The 18,097-nt window shown below is 42.1% G+C and overlaps 1 protein-coding gene across 5 annotated transcripts in view; it reads right to left on the bottom strand.

The window, feature by feature from the left end:
* Nucleotides 1–318: 318 nt before the first annotated feature.
* The window catches only part of CYRIB (CYFIP related Rac1 interactor B), a 66,784-nt gene continuing 49,005 nt past the window's right edge, over nucleotides 319–18,097 (bottom strand). For 4 of the 5 annotated variants that reach the window (XM_083749382.1, XM_083749381.1, XM_083749383.1 and 1 more), the window contains exons 4-13: nucleotides 9,932–10,014; nucleotides 7,505–7,626; nucleotides 6,075–6,180; nucleotides 5,522–5,658; nucleotides 4,770–4,847; nucleotides 4,538–4,654; nucleotides 3,841–3,920; nucleotides 2,010–2,136; nucleotides 1,510–1,580; nucleotides 319–1,169 (exon numbers count right to left, since the gene is read on the bottom strand). In XM_083749382.1, the coding sequence (XP_083605508.1) occupies nucleotides 1,106–1,169; nucleotides 1,510–1,580; nucleotides 2,010–2,136; nucleotides 3,841–3,920; nucleotides 4,538–4,654; nucleotides 4,770–4,847; nucleotides 5,522–5,658; nucleotides 6,075–6,180; nucleotides 7,505–7,626; nucleotides 9,932–10,004 (975 nt within the window). In that variant the 5' untranslated portion in view covers nucleotides 10,005–10,014 and the 3' untranslated portion in view covers nucleotides 319–1,105. Of the gene's footprint in view, nucleotides 1,170–1,509; nucleotides 1,581–2,009; nucleotides 2,137–3,840; nucleotides 3,921–4,537; nucleotides 4,655–4,769; nucleotides 4,848–5,521; nucleotides 5,659–6,074; nucleotides 6,181–7,504; nucleotides 7,627–9,931; nucleotides 11,082–11,207; nucleotides 11,765–18,097 lie in introns of those variants that run through there. The other variant, XM_083749385.1, reaches the window with a different exon arrangement.

Genomic DNA, 18,097 nt, shown 5'->3' with positions numbered 1-18,097 from the left:
TGCAGGGATGAAACCTGCAACCTTGGTGTTATCAGCACCACGCTCTAACCAACTGAGCTATCCATAACTAAGTTCCATAGAAAGCAATTAGGAACGTTCTAACATGCTGCTCTGGTTTCAAGGGGACTCTCTGGAACAGAGCAGCGCTTACCTGCTTACCTGGGAGTAAGTAGCACCCAATACATCAACACTTATTTCTGATAAAACACGCCACAGGACCCAGTTTCATGGGGGTTCATTTTTAAAGCTCAGGGACCTAGCAAAAAGCTACTGACCACAGGCCTCTCAACAACACTGGTAAAACAAATCACACTTAGAAAAATGAAAGCCGTTTTTTATTGTTGTCTCCACAGCCAATCATTTGACACGAACATGCATACGTAATTTGACTACGCACACACCACTTTTCTTTTTAAACGTTAGTTATTAAACATACAACAGACATCCTTACAAAAATGAGTCAAAATGCAAACTTAACTTTTTAAAACAAACAGTTTTACTCATTTATTTATTTTTTTTCTTAAAAAAAACCTTTGTGTGTTGGGTACCATTTGTACAAACACAGTTAATTTAAACAAATCTGCTCTTAAGTTTCCTCATGGTTGCACATAAAAAAGCTGCAATACAAAATGAAGTCACTGAGAGTTTCTTTCTTTCTTTTTAAATAGCAGAAATAGGCAGTTTCGCCATGCACAAGAAGCAATATTAAATATTAGTTTTTCAAAAAAAGGAAAAAAAACCACGTTTAAAAATATTTAGTTCAAGTCACAGAACTTTCTCCAGTCCAGAGAAATCCAAAACGCAATGCAGAATTAGCTGCCACAGAATGGCCATTCTGAAAGGCAAAATAAAAAATAAAATAAAAAAATCACCTCCCAGGGTTGATAAAATTTTCAATGATTTTGGCACAGAAAAGAAGTTATCAGCTTACTCAAGAACAAGAACGTGATTTTTTTTTTAATGGAGAAGACAAGAAGAGGAGAAAAATCAAAAGCAAGACTGAACAAGATAGTAGTTGCAATCACTTAAAAAAAAGAAAAAAGATCTGTGCATCTCCGTCATTGCAGAATACTGTTTACAGCAGAGCATAATTTCCAGGTAACTGTTATTGCAACATAGATTTAATTTGCTTCGAGGTAGTCTCATCATTCAAATGTTTTGTTGTGTACCTAAAAAGGAAAAATAAAAGTGTGTAAAAACCATGCACATATGTCTGCATTGCAGGGGGTTGGACTCTGTGATCCTATGGCTTTGTACGTTTCTGACAGTCTGATCCTTAAAAAAGACTATTTTGGGAACAAGAGGGCATTCCTGGGGCAGTGCAGTGGAAGGAAGCTCTGGGCTGGGTGTTCCTGCTGAATCCCCGTGTACGTAGGCATTTGAAAAATTCTAAAATGCTGTACCTGCCTTCACACTGTACCAGTAGTCCTTATTTACCAGTGCTAACCACTGTTTTCCAAGAAAGAAGAGTTGGCACTTACAGTGATTCCACGTTCAAAAGCTAGATACCTGAGAGCATTTAGAAGGCCTTCTACACTGTTTGGAGGCTGGTCTTTGAGAACTTTGATGCATCCTTTCATCTGGAAATCAATACAAAAGGGTTTGGGGAGACAGGAAACACACGTTAATTCACAACAAACCGGCGTTGGATGTAACCATGACACAACCTGCAATTTCACTTTTCAGAAAGGATCCAGCCCCTCGTGTCAATACAATTAGCTCAATCAGTGGGACAGCAATGACTTTAAAACAACAGCCCTCGAAGGAAGCCAAGGCAGCCATAGATACACTGACCATGATTCATAGAAATAGCATTTTCACACAAGTGCAGCCTAGCTGGCATAATATGGGAACTTGCACTGAATCACCAGCATCATTTTTATTGACATGCAGATGTGCTAAAAAATACATATTTTATAAATGACTATCTTCTGTGTTTCCTTCTTGCCTCCACCCCACCCAGCTGGCCCACCACAAGGAAGCGTAATTCACTCAGCCCCAGAACTTACATCAATTTTTGACGTTTTAGCAAACGCGCCTACTGGATGCACGTGGTCATAGAGAATGATGACGCCCACCATCACCCTCAGACAGAACGATACCGTTTGCTCGTTGGTGAACCTGCTTCTGTATTCCCTGGGATTTTAACAAGACACGGCAGTAAACACTTGATTATCCAAAGCTGAATTCTAAATAATAATAATTTATTATTTATACCCCGCTCATCTGGCTGGGTTTGGGTTTCCCCAGCCACTCTGGGTGATTTCCAGCAAAACACTAAAATACAATAACCTATTAAACATTAAAAGCTTCCCTAAACAGAGCTGCCTTCAGATGTCTTCTAAAAGTCTGGTAGTTATTTTTCACTTTGACATCTGGTGGGAGTGCATTCCACAGGGCGGGTGCCACTACCAAGAAGGCCCTCTGCCTGGTTCCCTGTAGCTTTGCTTCTCACAGTGAGGGAACCGCCAGAAAGCCCTCGGTGCTGGACCTCAGTGTCCGGGGAGAACGATGGGGGTGGAGACGCTCCTTCAGGTATACTGGGCCGAGGCCGTTTAGGGCTTTAAAGGTCAGCACCAACACTTTGAATTTTGCTCGGAAACATACTGGGAGCCAGTGTAGGTCTTTCCGGATCGGTGTTATGTGGTCTCGGCAGCTGCTCCCAGTCACCAGTCTAGCTGCTGCATTCTGGATTAGTTGTAGTTTCCGGGTCACCTTCAAAGGTAGCCCCACACAGAGCGCATTGCAGTAGTCCAAGTGAGAGACAACTAGAGCAAGCGTCTCAGCGGAATGCCATCCCCAAAATAACAGCCTTCTCAGGGTAAAGTTTCTTCCTTCCCAACTGCAAATCCTGAAGCCTGGTGCTGGGGTTTCGTTCCTACCTTTTCCTAACAGCGCAACACGCCTTGCTAAAACCACCCGCGATATCTGGCTGCACAATAACCATTTGTGGCAGGTTAGGGTGATCAAGCACTGGGGGTCAACCCTGGAAAAGAGGCTCAAGATGCAGGCAAAGTACGCTCCAGGTTCTTATATCTTCCTGATTTATGCATGAGATCAAACCATTTCCCAAAGCGTACAGATGCCTTCCGATACATTCCGGTGTTGAAATATTAAAAAGAACTGTTCCCACAAGAACTAGCCATCTGGCACATGTCCAGCTTAATCTGAAACAGGCACTACAAAACTGGAAGTGTCGAGACCTCTCAGAGAGAGCACCCTATCTGTCTTCTCCAAGGAGCACTATCAATAGCAGCCACTTCTGGGGAAGAAAGTAAAATGCACTTGGGAGACTGTTACGGAAGGAATCGCCTCTGCACAGCCCACCTTGTGGGTCACAGGCTCCTTCCCTGACCCTAACCGGACCATAACATCTGGGTCAGATGTGTTCAGTCAGGAAAATGGCATGGTCCAATTCAGTAAACCAGGCTTGGCCCCAACTCCTTGCTCTGTATAATGCACGGTCTTCAATGACCGAGACTCTCCACCCACTTCCCTCCTCTATCTGCCATATTACAAAAGTTTCTTACTAGTTCAATACGACTGCAGTCAGTCCTGCACTTGGGTACATACCAGAAAGGAACTACCAGGTTCTTAGCTTATTCTTCCTTAATTCTAGGTTCTGGTTTTCCTCAAATTGTTTATACCGTCGGCAAATTAACTCTGAATTTGTGACTTACTATCTATGGCTTATCGTGATCAGAGTATGATTCCTTCTTAGCGTTTGAAACTTCTCAGTAAAAAACAAAGAGGCTTTGCTTAGGGAGATGCCCATGTTTGTCAAATAAATAAAATGGTGTTTTGATCAAAAGTTATGTTTGAAGTAGCCTCGGTACTTACGGGGTTTCCAGCATAACTCTGCAAACGCTGGCCATGGTGCTTAAGCAGTCTGTGGTGTTCTCTATAGGCAAATTTTTGTTCTGTAATTGGCATGAGAAATACATAGTTACTGTAATGCAAGCAGCAACCCAATTTTTCCAAGTAGGACTGAGAATGTCTCCTGTTCAAACCCTGGAGAACCACTACCTACTGACGTAGACCAGTGTTTCTCAAACTTGCTGGACTACAACTCCCATCATCCCTGCCCGTTGCTCCTGCTAGGTAGGGATGATGGGAGTTGTAGTCCAACAACAGCTGGGGACCCAAGCTTGAGTAACACTGATCATGTTGAGAGCAATATTCTTCCCCTTGGTGGAGAAGCTTCAGTGACAAGTTTTAGGAGCCAAGTGCAAAAGGCAGACAAGTTGTTGTGGGGTAGGGAGGGAGCAAACTTTAGCTGCGCATTACTGAGTTGCGCTGAGATGCTGCCCTCTATGACGAGTCACAAGATTTACTGAATTCCGAAACCTCTCTTCTATAACTAAGTCAATTCTACAGCCCTTAACACCTTCAAATCACACTGACACGTGAAATTCAACATTAAGATGCACCCAAAAGTCTGTAACATGGAGTCTTGTCAGTAGCACAAGCCAGTTTTACGCAACACACTTGTGTTTTCCACAGTTTTCCTAACAAGGAGGTCTATTCACGCACATACCTCTGAAACGAATTTTGTCGTGGCATCGCTTAAGGTTTTCAACATTGGCGTTGCTTCGGCATAAAATAAAGACATTCTGTTGGCCAATTCGTTATTTACTTCATTTTCTCCTTCTGCCTACCAAAGTATAAAATTTTACAAATCACAATCTTCACTGGTTTTGAATAAACAGAGTAAGTGATACAAGGGTCACAAAGAAATACCTTCTTCACTTCTACAGAAGGGTACTTACTGGAACATTATTGATCCTCATACGACTCAAAGTTCTTCTGTAGTAGCTGAAGTCATTCTGAATTGCGGGATTCGTCATCTAGAAAGATGGGGAGGGAGGATGTATTGGTGACAAGTGCGGATCATACCCTAACTCATTATGAAGGGGCAAGGGATTTCAGTTCTGTGAAGACCTGGGAAATGAGGCCAGCATCTTGAGGTCCTGCACCGAAGCGGTGGTCTAGGGCAGGATCCTAAATATTATTTTTGTCAAGGCAGAATCTTGCATAACTAGGCTATTAAATATCCAGAATACTATGGAAGACATAATGTGATTTCGTGTGTTTTGCCCAATACCGTAATATGGAATAGGTAGCAGCTGAATCGGGCAAGCATTAGTCGCTGCTGTTAGCAGGACAGATAGCTCTGCCTGGATGCTTATAGGTATGGCTGTACTGTCCCTTGCTTGGAGAACCTCCAGCATTTTGTGCCAGTATGAGGAATGGGTAATTGGACTAAAATGTTCCTCTGTTCTGGTCCAGCAGGGGTCTTCTTATGTCCTTAGTGATGTGACGAGCTTGAACAATCAGTAAGATCAGGGTTAACAGTCCTTGGCTGCCATCCAGGAGCAAAAATGGAAAGGGATTTCCGTATTTGTTTACAGCAACATCGGATCAATGGACAAACAAGCACTGTGCAACGCCGTAACACGGATCACACCTGCTTTGCGACCGTTCAGTTTGGACAACTATGCGGGGATAATTCTGGACTTACCTTCAGCTCATCAAAACGAAGTGTGAAATGAAGGATTTCCGCAAACTGTTTTGCAAGAGCCTGCTCTCGCTCCAGGTGCTGCGTGGGAGAATATGGAGTGCTTGTCAAAGCCCCAAGAAGACCTCGTAATGCAGCTTCTGCACGCAAGAACAAGGGGGACAGTTATGTAAAACAGTGTGAAAGTGTTGAATGTCCTGTCGTTCTGGATGATTACAAAAGCAGGCCACAATCGAGGTGTTATAAAATCCTAGGTGCCAGTGGACTACCCAAAAAAAAAAGAGTCTCCTTCAACCTTCCTCAAAAGCAGTTGATATTGGTGCCAAGATACATTAGACTAGAAATTACAAACAACAAAAAACAAACCCACCAAATTAGCAGTAAATGTCAACATTTCGGTGTAGGTAGTAAATTAGCAATACAAGTCATTAGAAGTAATATCAACAAATTCTACCATGCTAAAATACTTAACACCGTGGGATCCTGGCCTTAATTACCTGGTAGATCATACAATATTGTGGAGCAAATCAATCAATCAGTTACTACTGACACTTACCAAGTCTTTGAGAAAATTCATAGAATTTCTTTAGTTTGCCCACTAGAGGGACAACCGCACCCCATGCCTTCTCCTGGAGCCTCTCATCAGTGGGATGCTGTATTGCCTGGAACAATTAAACACGAGCAAGGATGTTTGCTTTATAATAATATTTGCTTTACAGTATAGTTTTCTCTACATTTAAACCATATAAAAGCATGGGACAACCAAGCCATAAGACCACAAAACAGAGACATTGTTCTGTGTGACCATGCACATTCCCTAGAGGAGCTCAGAGAGAGAGAAAAAGCCTAGATGAAGCTCTCGCGGTACACAAGTCTCACTCTCATGTCAATAGCCTGCAGCGTGGAGAACGAGGATCACTTCATGGCAAAGGCAAGAGCGGGGGGAAGAAGGGAAATTGCACTGCTGATTAATGAGACTCGTACTATTGTCAGATCATTCTTCCACCAACTGGCAGCTGCTCCCCAAGGTCTCAGGGCAGAGGTCTCTCCCAGACATGGTGCCTAATATCCTTTTAACATGAGATGCCAAGGGCTGAATCTGGAGCCTTCTGTATGCAGTCATCATGTTCCACTGCTGAGCAATGGTTTAGCCCAAGCTACCTGCACGACTACATGTCATGCAACAATATCAGAAGAATGTCAGGAACTAACTGGGTGACGGATTCCCCCATCAACTAAATATTACAGGTGGTTAAAAGGTAGGGGAAATGAGATACCCTGAAATAGAATTGTGGCGCCAAGGAAAGAAAATGTGGTTGTTGGTGCAACAAGTGAGAAACATTCACACTGCATGTTTGCAATATAAATCTGATTATCCGGAAAGGGTCCAAAATTACCTCTGTTTCAGGACTGCCGAGAGGGCAGTTAAAACAAGATAGTAAAAATTACTTGAACATAGAGCATGCTATTCGTAGTGCACAAACTGTTATTTAAAAGTTATAGAGACTCTGGCAGAAACTGAACCTTTAACTGATCTGTATTAAGGTCATATGGGACGGTGGCGCTGTGGGTTAAACCACAGAGCCTAGGACTTGCCAATCAGAAGGTCGGCGGTTCGAATCCCCGCAACGGAGTGATCTCCCATTGTTCGGTCCCTGCTCCTGCCAACCTAGCAGTTCAAAAGCACGTCAAAGTGCAAGTAGATAAATAGGTACCGCTCCGGTGGGAAGGTAAACGGCATTTCCATGCACTGCTCTGGTTCGCCAGAAGCAGCTTAGTCATGGTGGCCACACAACCTGGAAGCTGTATGCTGGCTCCCTCAGCCAATAAAGCAAGATGAGTGCCACAACCCCAGAGTCGGCCACGACTGGACCTAATGGTCAGGGGTCCCTTTACCTTTATTAAGGTCATAATCACTAATGCAAAGTATGACATGTAGCATCACTAAATTGATTACAAAATACTCCATCCAATTATGCTTTTTACCTCTCGTATTTCATGACCGGCTCCTCTGTATGACTGCAAGTCTTCCAGGATTCCTTCTGCATCCTTTAACACTACATTTACCTGATTATAAATTTCTTTTTCTGATTCTGTAGGTTGAGCATCTAAACAACAGGACAGCATATTAAGTCATATTTGTAGTTACGCAATTTTCAAATATAAACATCTTGAGTGTGCTTGAATATACTCCTGAAAATAGTGTTTAAATATATATACATGGTTTGGGTTTCTTTTTCCTATCAAAATATACTTGCAATCTGTGCATTATGTCTAAATGCAACTGGAATATCTAGAAGCCTTGTTTGTCAAAACAGCTTTGGTCAGTTCAGCCTTTCACAATCTACATGGTAAAAGCCTTCTAGGTTAGAGAAACACATAGGTTAGGGTTGACATATCCAGGATTTGCACATCGAAAATAGCGTCCGGGAAGAATTTTCGAAAATTGGGGAAATGTTCAGGAAAACCCGGGTGTATGGCAACGCATGTCAGAAGTGTTGATTTCCTAAAACTTTTGTGTCCGGATTTTCAGTTTTTGAAATATGGCAAGCCGAGCATAGGCTTACTAGCTTTGGTAAGAGGAGCAAATGAAGCAATAGCTCACAGAATGTGGATAGTAATATCACAGCTGTGGGCAAGTGAGGAACCTCCTTATCAGCTGTATAATGATTTGGTGTGAAAACATGAGGCAGAGAATTAGTAAGCTGAGTAATCTTTTTTAATATACAAAATCAATAAATAGGCATCTACAATTTTAATCAACCTTGCCATGCAACACACAAGAAGGGAAGCGCCACAGATCAGAGCAAATGCTTTGCGCAAAAAGACCTGATGTTTAATCTCTGGCATCTTCCATTAAAAGGATCCCAGGCATCAGGTGATGGGATAGACCCTTAGATGCTGGAGAGCAGCTGTCAGTCAGGGTACAGAATACTCAGCTAGATTGACCAAAGGCCCAGCTCAGCAGAAGGCAGGCTCATTTGCGCCTATGAAATAATACCAACAGGTATGTGGACTGTGTGGCATTTGTGTACAGGGCTTGAGTCCTGGGCACTGGGCTATTTATCATTGCTCCAGATAAAAATCAGAAGGTGCCTAGCTGGATAAAAGCCGCACACAGACCTTTGGTCAGATGTCATGAGTAGCATTTAGGAGTAGAATACAAAATCAGATACTAATACTGTTCAAATCCATGTTGGTACAGCATCTGTTCTATTAAAAATTCCTTGGGTGGTATTCAGCTAAGTTTTACAAGACCCTTGGGTTAAGCTCATTTTAATTTCAGTGAGTCTGCTCTTGAGTAAAATCTAGTTGAATACCAACTCTTATTTAAGATCTGGAATTCACATGCCATTCTAGAAAATTTCTCTATTTAACAGCAAAATTATACTTGCTACCGCAAGGGAGATGTTTTTGCTGGGAAAAGCTGTTGCTGTTATTGCATCCTTATAAAAAGGCCATTTCTTAGGGCATAGCCCTAACAAGATAGCTCATGCAATCATGAAATAAAATGCATATGAAATCAAATTAAGTTAGCTTCAGTAGATCTAGCTCAGAGTCCTGACTTAAGTCGGATACCATTTTAAAACAGTTCCATCATTGAATACATGTGGCATTAGGATACCTCCTTTAAGGAAAGGCAATTCTAAACAGATCTTAATGACCATTTAAAATAAACAATGTTAAAGCTACATGCAACTGAGTGTGAGCTAGAAACTCACAGACTGCAATCAAACATTTGTCGCTTCATTTAATTTCCATTGATATTCACAGGCCTTTTGCCTGAACACACGGACACTTCAAACGCCCCCTTATAAATGATAACAGTTTCCAATTTCATCTGAACTGGGAAGTAGCATCTGAACTGGGGGCAAGTCAGGGTCTTAAACAAAGTTTAAGCTGTGGTTTAAGACCTTGGCTTGTTCTGAAGCTGCTAGTCATAGATTCCCCACTCAGATGAAAGGGGAAACTGTGGTTAATTATAGACTTTCTGGCTCCCCCAGGTGTGCCATGAAGGAGCTACATCTGAGACAAAAGGCTTGTGCATCCCTTGGCTTATTAAGATGAGATACGAACTTCTGAACTGGGTGTTAAGATGCAAAAGGCATAAGGCAACAGGCAGATTCTTTTATGACTTCATCAAAGGAGGCCCAGAAGCACAGCAGCATCTGATTTTCACAGCAGTAAATATAAATTGATATTAAACATTGTAAATTATAAAAACAACTACTTAGACCCCCTTCATTCACATGCTACCTCTGCAGTTGCTCCCAAACTTGGTGCTGTGTTTACAAAGAGGCAGCAACATGCACACAAATAAAAGTACATGCAAAAGTGAGTCTAACTGGTAGACTCTCTTTGGACTACTTAGGGCACAAGATAAAAGATACATTTTTTTTTAAATGTTCTCACTTTCAAAGTCAAGGAAAAAATTTGGTCCCTGCTCAAGGTCTGTGCACGTCAAAACTTTAAGAAGGTTCCCCATGCTAAGGTACCTGTTGAGACAACGAGAAAAGACAAAGAATATTTCTTTTAAAAAAGAATATGAGATTAACAGGGGGGAAATGCATTAACTTTCCAGGTACTCCTGTATTTTAAGTTCCTGTATGATCCAAGCAATGGAGTATTGTTTCCAACTTCCCAACACATCCAACAGCTGAAAAGTGGGTTACCCAATAGCAGACAGAAGAACATCCATCAGAAAGCAAGAGAAAATCTCACACCATGAAGCTCCCCAATTGTACTCATGGAAGTCAGATGCCCATAATACACTGTTCATAAATTAGAATTTCAAAATATCCAATTCTGTATGGCTGTGTTTCGCAGGCATCCTCTTCTCACACTGTTTCACTTCAGAATATCTATGGATGATAGCAAAGTTTGACAGCCTTTTCTAGTTCATTTTAATGGATTCAAAACTCCAAGTCCAAAATGGGAGTGAGGTACCTGCGGCCATTCAGACGTAGTTGGACTCCAGTCAGCCGACATGGCCAATGGTCAGCGATTGTGGGAGTTGAAGTTCAGAGACATCCAGAATCTGCAGGTTCCCCATTCCTAGTCTATAAGAACATTTCAGATACCCAGCAATACCTAAAAAGCATTTTCCGTTTCTCTTCTATAGTCCGCCTTCTCTTCTCTTGATATATGCAGCTACCTGTTCTACTTCCCTGGATCTCCCCCCCCCCCCAAAAAAAAAAGTGTGCTAGGAAGGGAAAGGTGGGTCATGTCTATTGTTATTTGATTGTTTGCGCTTTTATTATAGCCAATAAAATGTTTCTTGAGGGCGACAGTTGGTACTCCTAATGTAGCTGCAGAGGCAGAATGCAAACCAATGAACACAAAGTAACTGCCACACAGACATATGAACTCCGCAGCACAACAATACAGCAAGAGTAGAACTGCAAAAGTCCCGGTCATTCATGGCAGCACAAAACCCAGGCCTAGTTCTCACTGAGAGAGTAAAGACATATCTAGAATGCACCTCTTCAGAATGCAAGGCAAGCTCCACGTGACCAAACTCTTCTTTTGATAAAGGATTCTTTCCATGTAGGAAATTAAAACACTAGGGACAGGTAGGTAGCCGTGTTGGTCTGCCATAGTCGAAACAAAAAATAAAAAAATTCCTTCCAGTAGCACCTTGGTCTCTAAGGTGCTACTGGAAGGATTTTTTTTTGTTTTGTTTAAACACTAGAGGTTTCTTCATATTTCCTGAGACATATGGGATAAAACGTAGTTTTCTGTTGTATCTAGTCTGTACACTTCGCTACAAAAATCACTCTGCTTCAACCATGCAACGGTCGGCGGCCATTTTTGTGCAAGCATGTTATTACATTTTGAAAAGGGCTACAGGTCCATTAAGATGGATGGCACTGCAGAAATGCCTCGTTTTAGATCTAAGAATCTCAAGTGCTGACAGTTTAACAAGATGTCAAGTCTGTGCTCCAAGGTATCACGTTGAAAAGAAAGATATTCTTGGAAAGCCAGCAGAGTGTGGCTTGAACGGTGCATGAAATCGTCTGTTCAGAAAGCAATTACTGGTGTGTGAAGGATAAAGTACTTAGCCCTCAATAAAACTGGCAAGGCTGTAAGCTTGGATGTTTTTACAGCAGAAGTTTGTATTTCAGAAGGCCCTGCAATACAAAGACTGCCATACCATACGAGATAGATTTATTCCCCAAATACATCACAGCATCACCAATATTTTCCCTCCACCAATTCAACAGAGTCCACACCTGAATTGTCTGGGAGGGGAGAGGGGTTATTGGTTTGTTCTCTTCTTCATTTTGCTTTTAGGATGCATTTTGTGCTTTTATCCAGTATTTTTATGCTGTGAATTGTCCTGAGATCTTCAGATCAAGGGTGGCATACAAATTTAATAAATAAAATAATCTGGCTATGACAATTTAATTCATTTTCGTATCCAGCTGTAAGAATTTCGCCTTCTAAGCCCGCTTAACATGAGTTCCCCTTGGAAGCAAAATTAAAGTTCAGCTGATGCCTGTTAGATGCGATGCAGTCCACCTAAGAATACTGCTTTATTTGAAGTGGGGGAAGGGAAAGCAGGGAAGAGCCTCACTAACACTCCTGCCAGCAAATGCTCTTGAACAACATCCAATGGGGTCAGCTTCCTTGCAGAATAAATTTCCAGATTTTCGGGGAGGTGGGACAGGCATGGCGGGCTGCAAAAGCAGGAGAGGAAGGGGATGTGTTGTTGTGTCTGGTGGCTTCTTAAGAGTTTAAAAAGCTATTTTTAATGTACCTGTCATATTTAATTTGAAAGACCAGCAATTCTTGCTATGTGACTTGAGATTCTATTGTTTTATGATAGTTTCTGTCATTACTGCTGCTAGTACCACATACTGCCCCAGATGATGGTGTGCAATGGCAGTAACACTGTCTTGGTCGGCTCAGCCAGGAGAGCTAGGAGAAGAGGGCTTGGATTGCTCTGCTTATCAAGTCAATTTGTTCTGGCCATAAGACATACATACACACAAAGCAAGCAACCACGGGAACCAAACAGTGCACTGGTACAAATAATTGCAATGAACTGTATCATCATTTTTTGATGCCACTTGAGAAATCAATTAGAATGAGCAGAGACATCTTTTCATATCTCATCAAGTTGAACAGTCCTTTGCTGGTGTTCAGTAACAGAGGGGGAAAATATGTGAATGCCACATATTAAAGAATAGTTTCTAAGGATTGTAAATAATTCCTATTTGTAAAAAAATCAAAAAAGGCTTGCTTATTCTTCCCCCCACCCCTTAAGCTCAAAACACATGTATCTACTTAACTTTAATCCTTAGCTTTTGTCTATTTCTTTGGGCTCACTTTCAATATATGATGCTATTCTATAAAGGAACTGCAGCCTGTTTAACGCCTGCAGCTGTGTGAAGCCACACCACTAGTCAGAGCAGATTATTACACCGAGGATCCCTTCCAGGGCCTAAAAATAATGCATCAAATTTAAATGCTTTTTGCCAGCTTCGGTTTCTAGTGGTTGTGTACTAAAGACTCTTGACTGCCCTTGCTTAGCGTCTCCTAATCCCTCCCAGCGGTTTCTATGGTATCAGCAAACAGCTCTCTCAGGCCCTGTGGAACCAGGTTGTGGGAATCACGGAGAAAGGCTGCTTCCAACTTGACCTACTTTCGCAGAATAAGACATACGGGATGCCACATCTGATTAAAATGACTCTGCCCATTACAGCCTTATGGGGTTGTCTGATGCAGAGTGCCATGTCAAATTCAGACAGGCGGAAAGCCCAGGCATATTTTCAAAACAACACTGGCACGCATGGCCTTCATTCTGAAAACATCCCAGGCACATTTCAGCTTGGGCTCCGTCGAGATAAAACGAAAGAGAATTACGGGATGTAATAGAAATTCCCAAGAACCAGAGATGACTCCCCTCAGGGGTAAGAGTAGGTTAATAACTATTTTGTTCCCAACTGGTGAACAAGACTCGCGGCTCAGTGAGTGGTAACCTCGCTCCCTCGTTTTCAATATTTATGGAGGAACAAGCAGAGATACAGAATTCCTCACCGCCAAGAACTGACGAGGTTTTTTTTTGGGGGGGGGGACTGTTGTGCTTTTTCGCTTGGAAAAAAAACAATGCAGAAGATCAAAGTCAATAAAAGAAGATCCCGATAAATCAGACCGGAAAAGATAGCATGATTTTAGAGCTAATTCTCTGACCGCAGAAAGAGGCATGACTTCTACAATGTGCCTTTTTCTTACAAATTCTCAAAGGAACAGAGTTTCAAGAGACTTAAGCTAAAGAGTGAAATCCAATGCTATGAAAGCAGATTTCCCTTTCTCTCCTCCCACTGCAGTATTTGTCTGAGGGTACCCCAACCTCCAGCGCAGAGTTTGGAGGCTTGTGGGGGTTGAAAGGCTGGGAGAGGGAGGTGAACTCCCACTGGGCCAGCAGATGTCTGTTTGGAGATAATCCTGTTAAAACTTGTACAGAATAAACTGGAATCACAAAGAAATTCTCCCCTCCCTGCAAAAAAGTAACTAAGGCCCTGATCCAGTTCTCATCATGAGAGAGTTATAGACCCAACCATTTGCACCTAACGCTGTGTTTTAATAAAAGTAGTTTAAGGTTGTTTGTTAAACTGATGCGTTTTGGTTGCAAGGAGCTTTTAAAGTTATTTTTAGTGATTTGTCATGTTTTTTATTGCCACTTGTATTAGCTGTTTTGAGTATTTTTTTAAAAGCGGAATAAAACTGTTCGGCCGTAGGTAACACACCACTATTGTGGTTTCCTCTTCCTTTCAGTCTGTAGAGCATGAGACTCTTAATCTCAGGGCTATGGGTATGAGTACCAACGGACAAAAGATTCCTGCATTGCAGGGGGCTGGACTAGATGACCATTGTGGCCCATCCAACTCTATAACTCTATGATATTACAATCTGTGAAAATGGAATAAAGCTCTGTTCTAACAATACACAAGCTCCAGAGTTCTGTAGCTTTCAAGCTAGACAGCTCTGTCAAGTTAGAATGGTGATATATAACTTCAAACATACAACAATTAGCACTCAGTTTTTCCAGTTCTAAATAATTAACTGATTAGTATTTACTCCTACTGGAAACAACATGGCAGTGACTATGTGCAAACTTAATTTGTGCAAACCTGCTTGACTTGCATAATACATTCCTTAAAATATGCATATTTCCAAGGCGCTGGCTGCATGACACTGAAATGTCCAGGAACATTAGACAAGCAAGTCAATCTGAATACTGAAATAAAAAGGACTAATTGCCGGGCATCTAAGGGGAACAGGATTTGGTAACATCCTCTCTTAGCATGCCACAACTCTGAGCTGCAGGCTAAGAAGAGATTCTTAACACAGGTAAGATTAGTCAGGTAAAATGGCCCTTAGCAACAGGCAGTATCCTAAACTGAGCAGCCAACTGGTTCTCTTTATATATCCAAGCATGCTGCTTATGAAAGCAGTCTTGCGAAGTGAGCTACTAGCGCTCATCCTTTTCCAGCAAGAAATCGGCAAAAAAAACAAACCCCCCAAAAATCCCAACACATTTGGAGAGGCTGAAGTTGAATCGAATAGCAAAGAGAATATAAAAATTCACAATTACTTCCAAACACACTAAAACATCATCTCCAGGCCAAACTGGATGTGATAGGGCAAGCCATGTGGATTTTTATACAATGCCTGCTCCACACTTATACAAAAGGGGGAGGGTTTACTCTTTACACAAAATGGAGGGCACAAGGGAGGGGAGGGAAATAAACTTTTAAGTCATTTTTTGCCTCCTCAACTTAGTATTGGAAATGGGCTGGAGAAAATGAGCTTGAAAAGCAGCAGAGTGCAGTAAGAGATGGCAATGGAGGTTTGTTCTTGCACCCAATGCTTCTTTTCAGATAAAGCAAGCAGACTGAAACACACACAGAGATACAATTTTTAAAAAATTAAAACGGAGATGTTGTATGGCTGCCCTAGGCTCCTTCAGGAGGAAGACCAAGATAAACATACATTAATAATAATAAGCAAATAGGGAAGATACATCACTATGGCCCTGTCACATCTGGTTTGCTCCTTACTGTGTGCATTATTTTATTATGCTGACTGGTAAGTACTGTAGTTGGATTAATGCCTGGAAATGTTAGGAATCAGGGGCCACAGTTGTCAGTAGTGACTAGGCTTTGGTTTTCCTTTTCACTACCGTGTCGTAAGTCAAATCCAAACAATGCACCACAATTATTTTAATGCCACCTTTCCTCCGAAGGTTCCCAAGTCTGTGCACATGGGTCTCCTCCTGTACATTCAAGTGCCTTCCATCAGCTTCGGATGGTGGCCCAGCTACGCCCCTATCTGGACAGGGATAGCCTAACTACTGGTATCTATGCTCTGGTAACCTCAAGGTTAGATTACTGCAATGCGTTATATGCAGGGCTGCCTCTGAAGACGGTTCGGAAACTTCAGCTAGTGCAGAATTCAGCGGCCAGGTTGCTCACTGGAGCAAGGTGGTTTAAGCACTTTACACTGATCCTGGTCCAACTGCACTGCCTACCAAATAGTTTCTGGGCCCAATTCAAAGTGCTGGCTTTGACCTATAAAGCCTTAAACGGCCCAGGACCACCTCTCTCCTTATGAACCTTCCCAGACCCTGAGATCATCTTCTGAGGCCCTTCTTCATGTGCTTCCTCCTTGAGAGGTCTGGAGGGTGGCAACACCGAGAAAAGGGCCTTTTCTGCAGTGGCTCCCCATCTGTGGAATGCTCTCTCCCCAGGGAGGTTTGCCTGGTGCCTTCATTATACACCTTTAGGTGCCAGCAAAAACGTTCCTTTTGAACCAGGCCTTTGGTTGATCTGTTCGACAGCCTATACTCTTTTAAAATGTGGCTCTTTTCTGTGGGGGTGTTATTGGGTCGTTGTTTTCATTTTGATTATATATTTTGTCGTTTGAACAGTGGAAAAGACTGGGCCATTATAGAGAGATTTAGTGGTTCTTGATTGGTCGGTGATGTGGTAGTGTTATACTGTATTATTTATGCAAATTGTTATGCTGAATTCGTACTTTCCATAATCTGTATACGGTGTTGGTTTTATAATGTGTGGTTTGCTATGCCTAATAAAGGATTGATTGAAAACAGTGGTACCTTGGGTTACAGACGCTTCAGGTTACAGACTCTGCTAACCCAGAAATAGTACCTCGGGTTAAGAACTTTGCTTGAGGATGAGAACAGAAATATCGCCGCCACCACGCAGCAGGAGGCTCCATTAGCTAAAGTGGTGTTTCAGGTTAAGAACAGACCTCTGGAACAAATTAAGTTCTTAACCCGAGGTACCACTGTATTTAGATTTTGTTCTGTGAACCGCCCTGAGACCTCCAGGTATAGGGCAGGATATAAATTAAATATATAATAATAGTAATAATAATCTTTACAGTCACCCTTTGAAATAGGTTCACCAGAGAGTTACTGTCACCTAGTGAGTGTCATCGCTGAGTGGAGACTTAAAATCATGTCTCTCTGGTCCTTGTCCGATACTACAATCATTATGCCATGCTGGTTCTAGAATTGCATTGCTTTTCTCTCCTCATGCTACAAATTTTGGGTCACATTAGTTAATAACATCCGATTCTAGTCTACTGCTGTTTTGCCTCTGCTAAACTAAGGGACATGCAACAGCTTGGATCTGGAGATGTCTACTCAAGCCATAACATACAACTCGTATCAGCCACTATTCCACTAGAGCTCTTTGCGACAGTGAGGCCTCCTACAGGAGCCTTGCTGGAACCAACCCACTGTTTGCCTCCTCCCTTCCCAGAAGCTTCTCCGGCAACGGCCATCATGTAACAGCAGAAAAGACTGGACACCTGAAGATAACGTGTTTTCCTTTTCCTTTCCTATTCACAGAGTTGAGTTTAGCAATCTCCATATACAGTACCACCTACAGTTGCGAATGGGATCCGTTCCGGAGGTCTGGCCACATCCCGAGAAATTCGCAACTGGAGGACTGCTTCTGCGCATGGCAGTTTAGCGCTTCTGCTCATGCGCGCGGGGTGAAACGCAGAAAAATACTTCTGGGTTTGCCGCGTTTGCATCCCAAAGTTTACATATCCAGAGGAATACGTAAGCGGAGGTACAACTGTAACTATTAATGCATATTGATAAAGGAGATCTTTTCACAGAATCATTGAGTTGGAAGGGGCCATGAGGATAATCTAATCCAACCCTCTGCTTTGGCAATGCAAAATCTTATACATACACTTTTATTCAGGAGACTGAGATTCTCTTTTCTAAAGTCAATGTAACCAGAGATGGCATAAGAAAGAGATTTTAGGGGATACTGAAATTAACTTCCACACATGTACAAGACTGGAAATAATGCAACTGCCGTAATTATACAGTTACTGTGAGCATGAAATTTTTTTTATGAATTTACTTCTGAGTCATGTTTGTCATTCCTACCCCATCATTCAGCATTCTCTTTTGTACTGCTGACATCTAGTGGTCGATTTTAAGTATACCAGCTCATGTTGCCCAAAGTCATACATAATTTAGGAGGTCAGAGCTGCAAATAGAATAAGACTTCTTAATGGTTCTCTCTG

This window comes from Podarcis gaigeae (genome assembly GCF_964106915.1).
Source record: "Podarcis gaigeae genome assembly, chromosome: 7".
Classification (NCBI taxonomy): domain Eukaryota; kingdom Metazoa; phylum Chordata; class Lepidosauria; order Squamata; family Lacertidae; genus Podarcis; species Podarcis gaigeae.
This window is presented reverse-complemented; position numbering and strand designations above follow the sequence as displayed.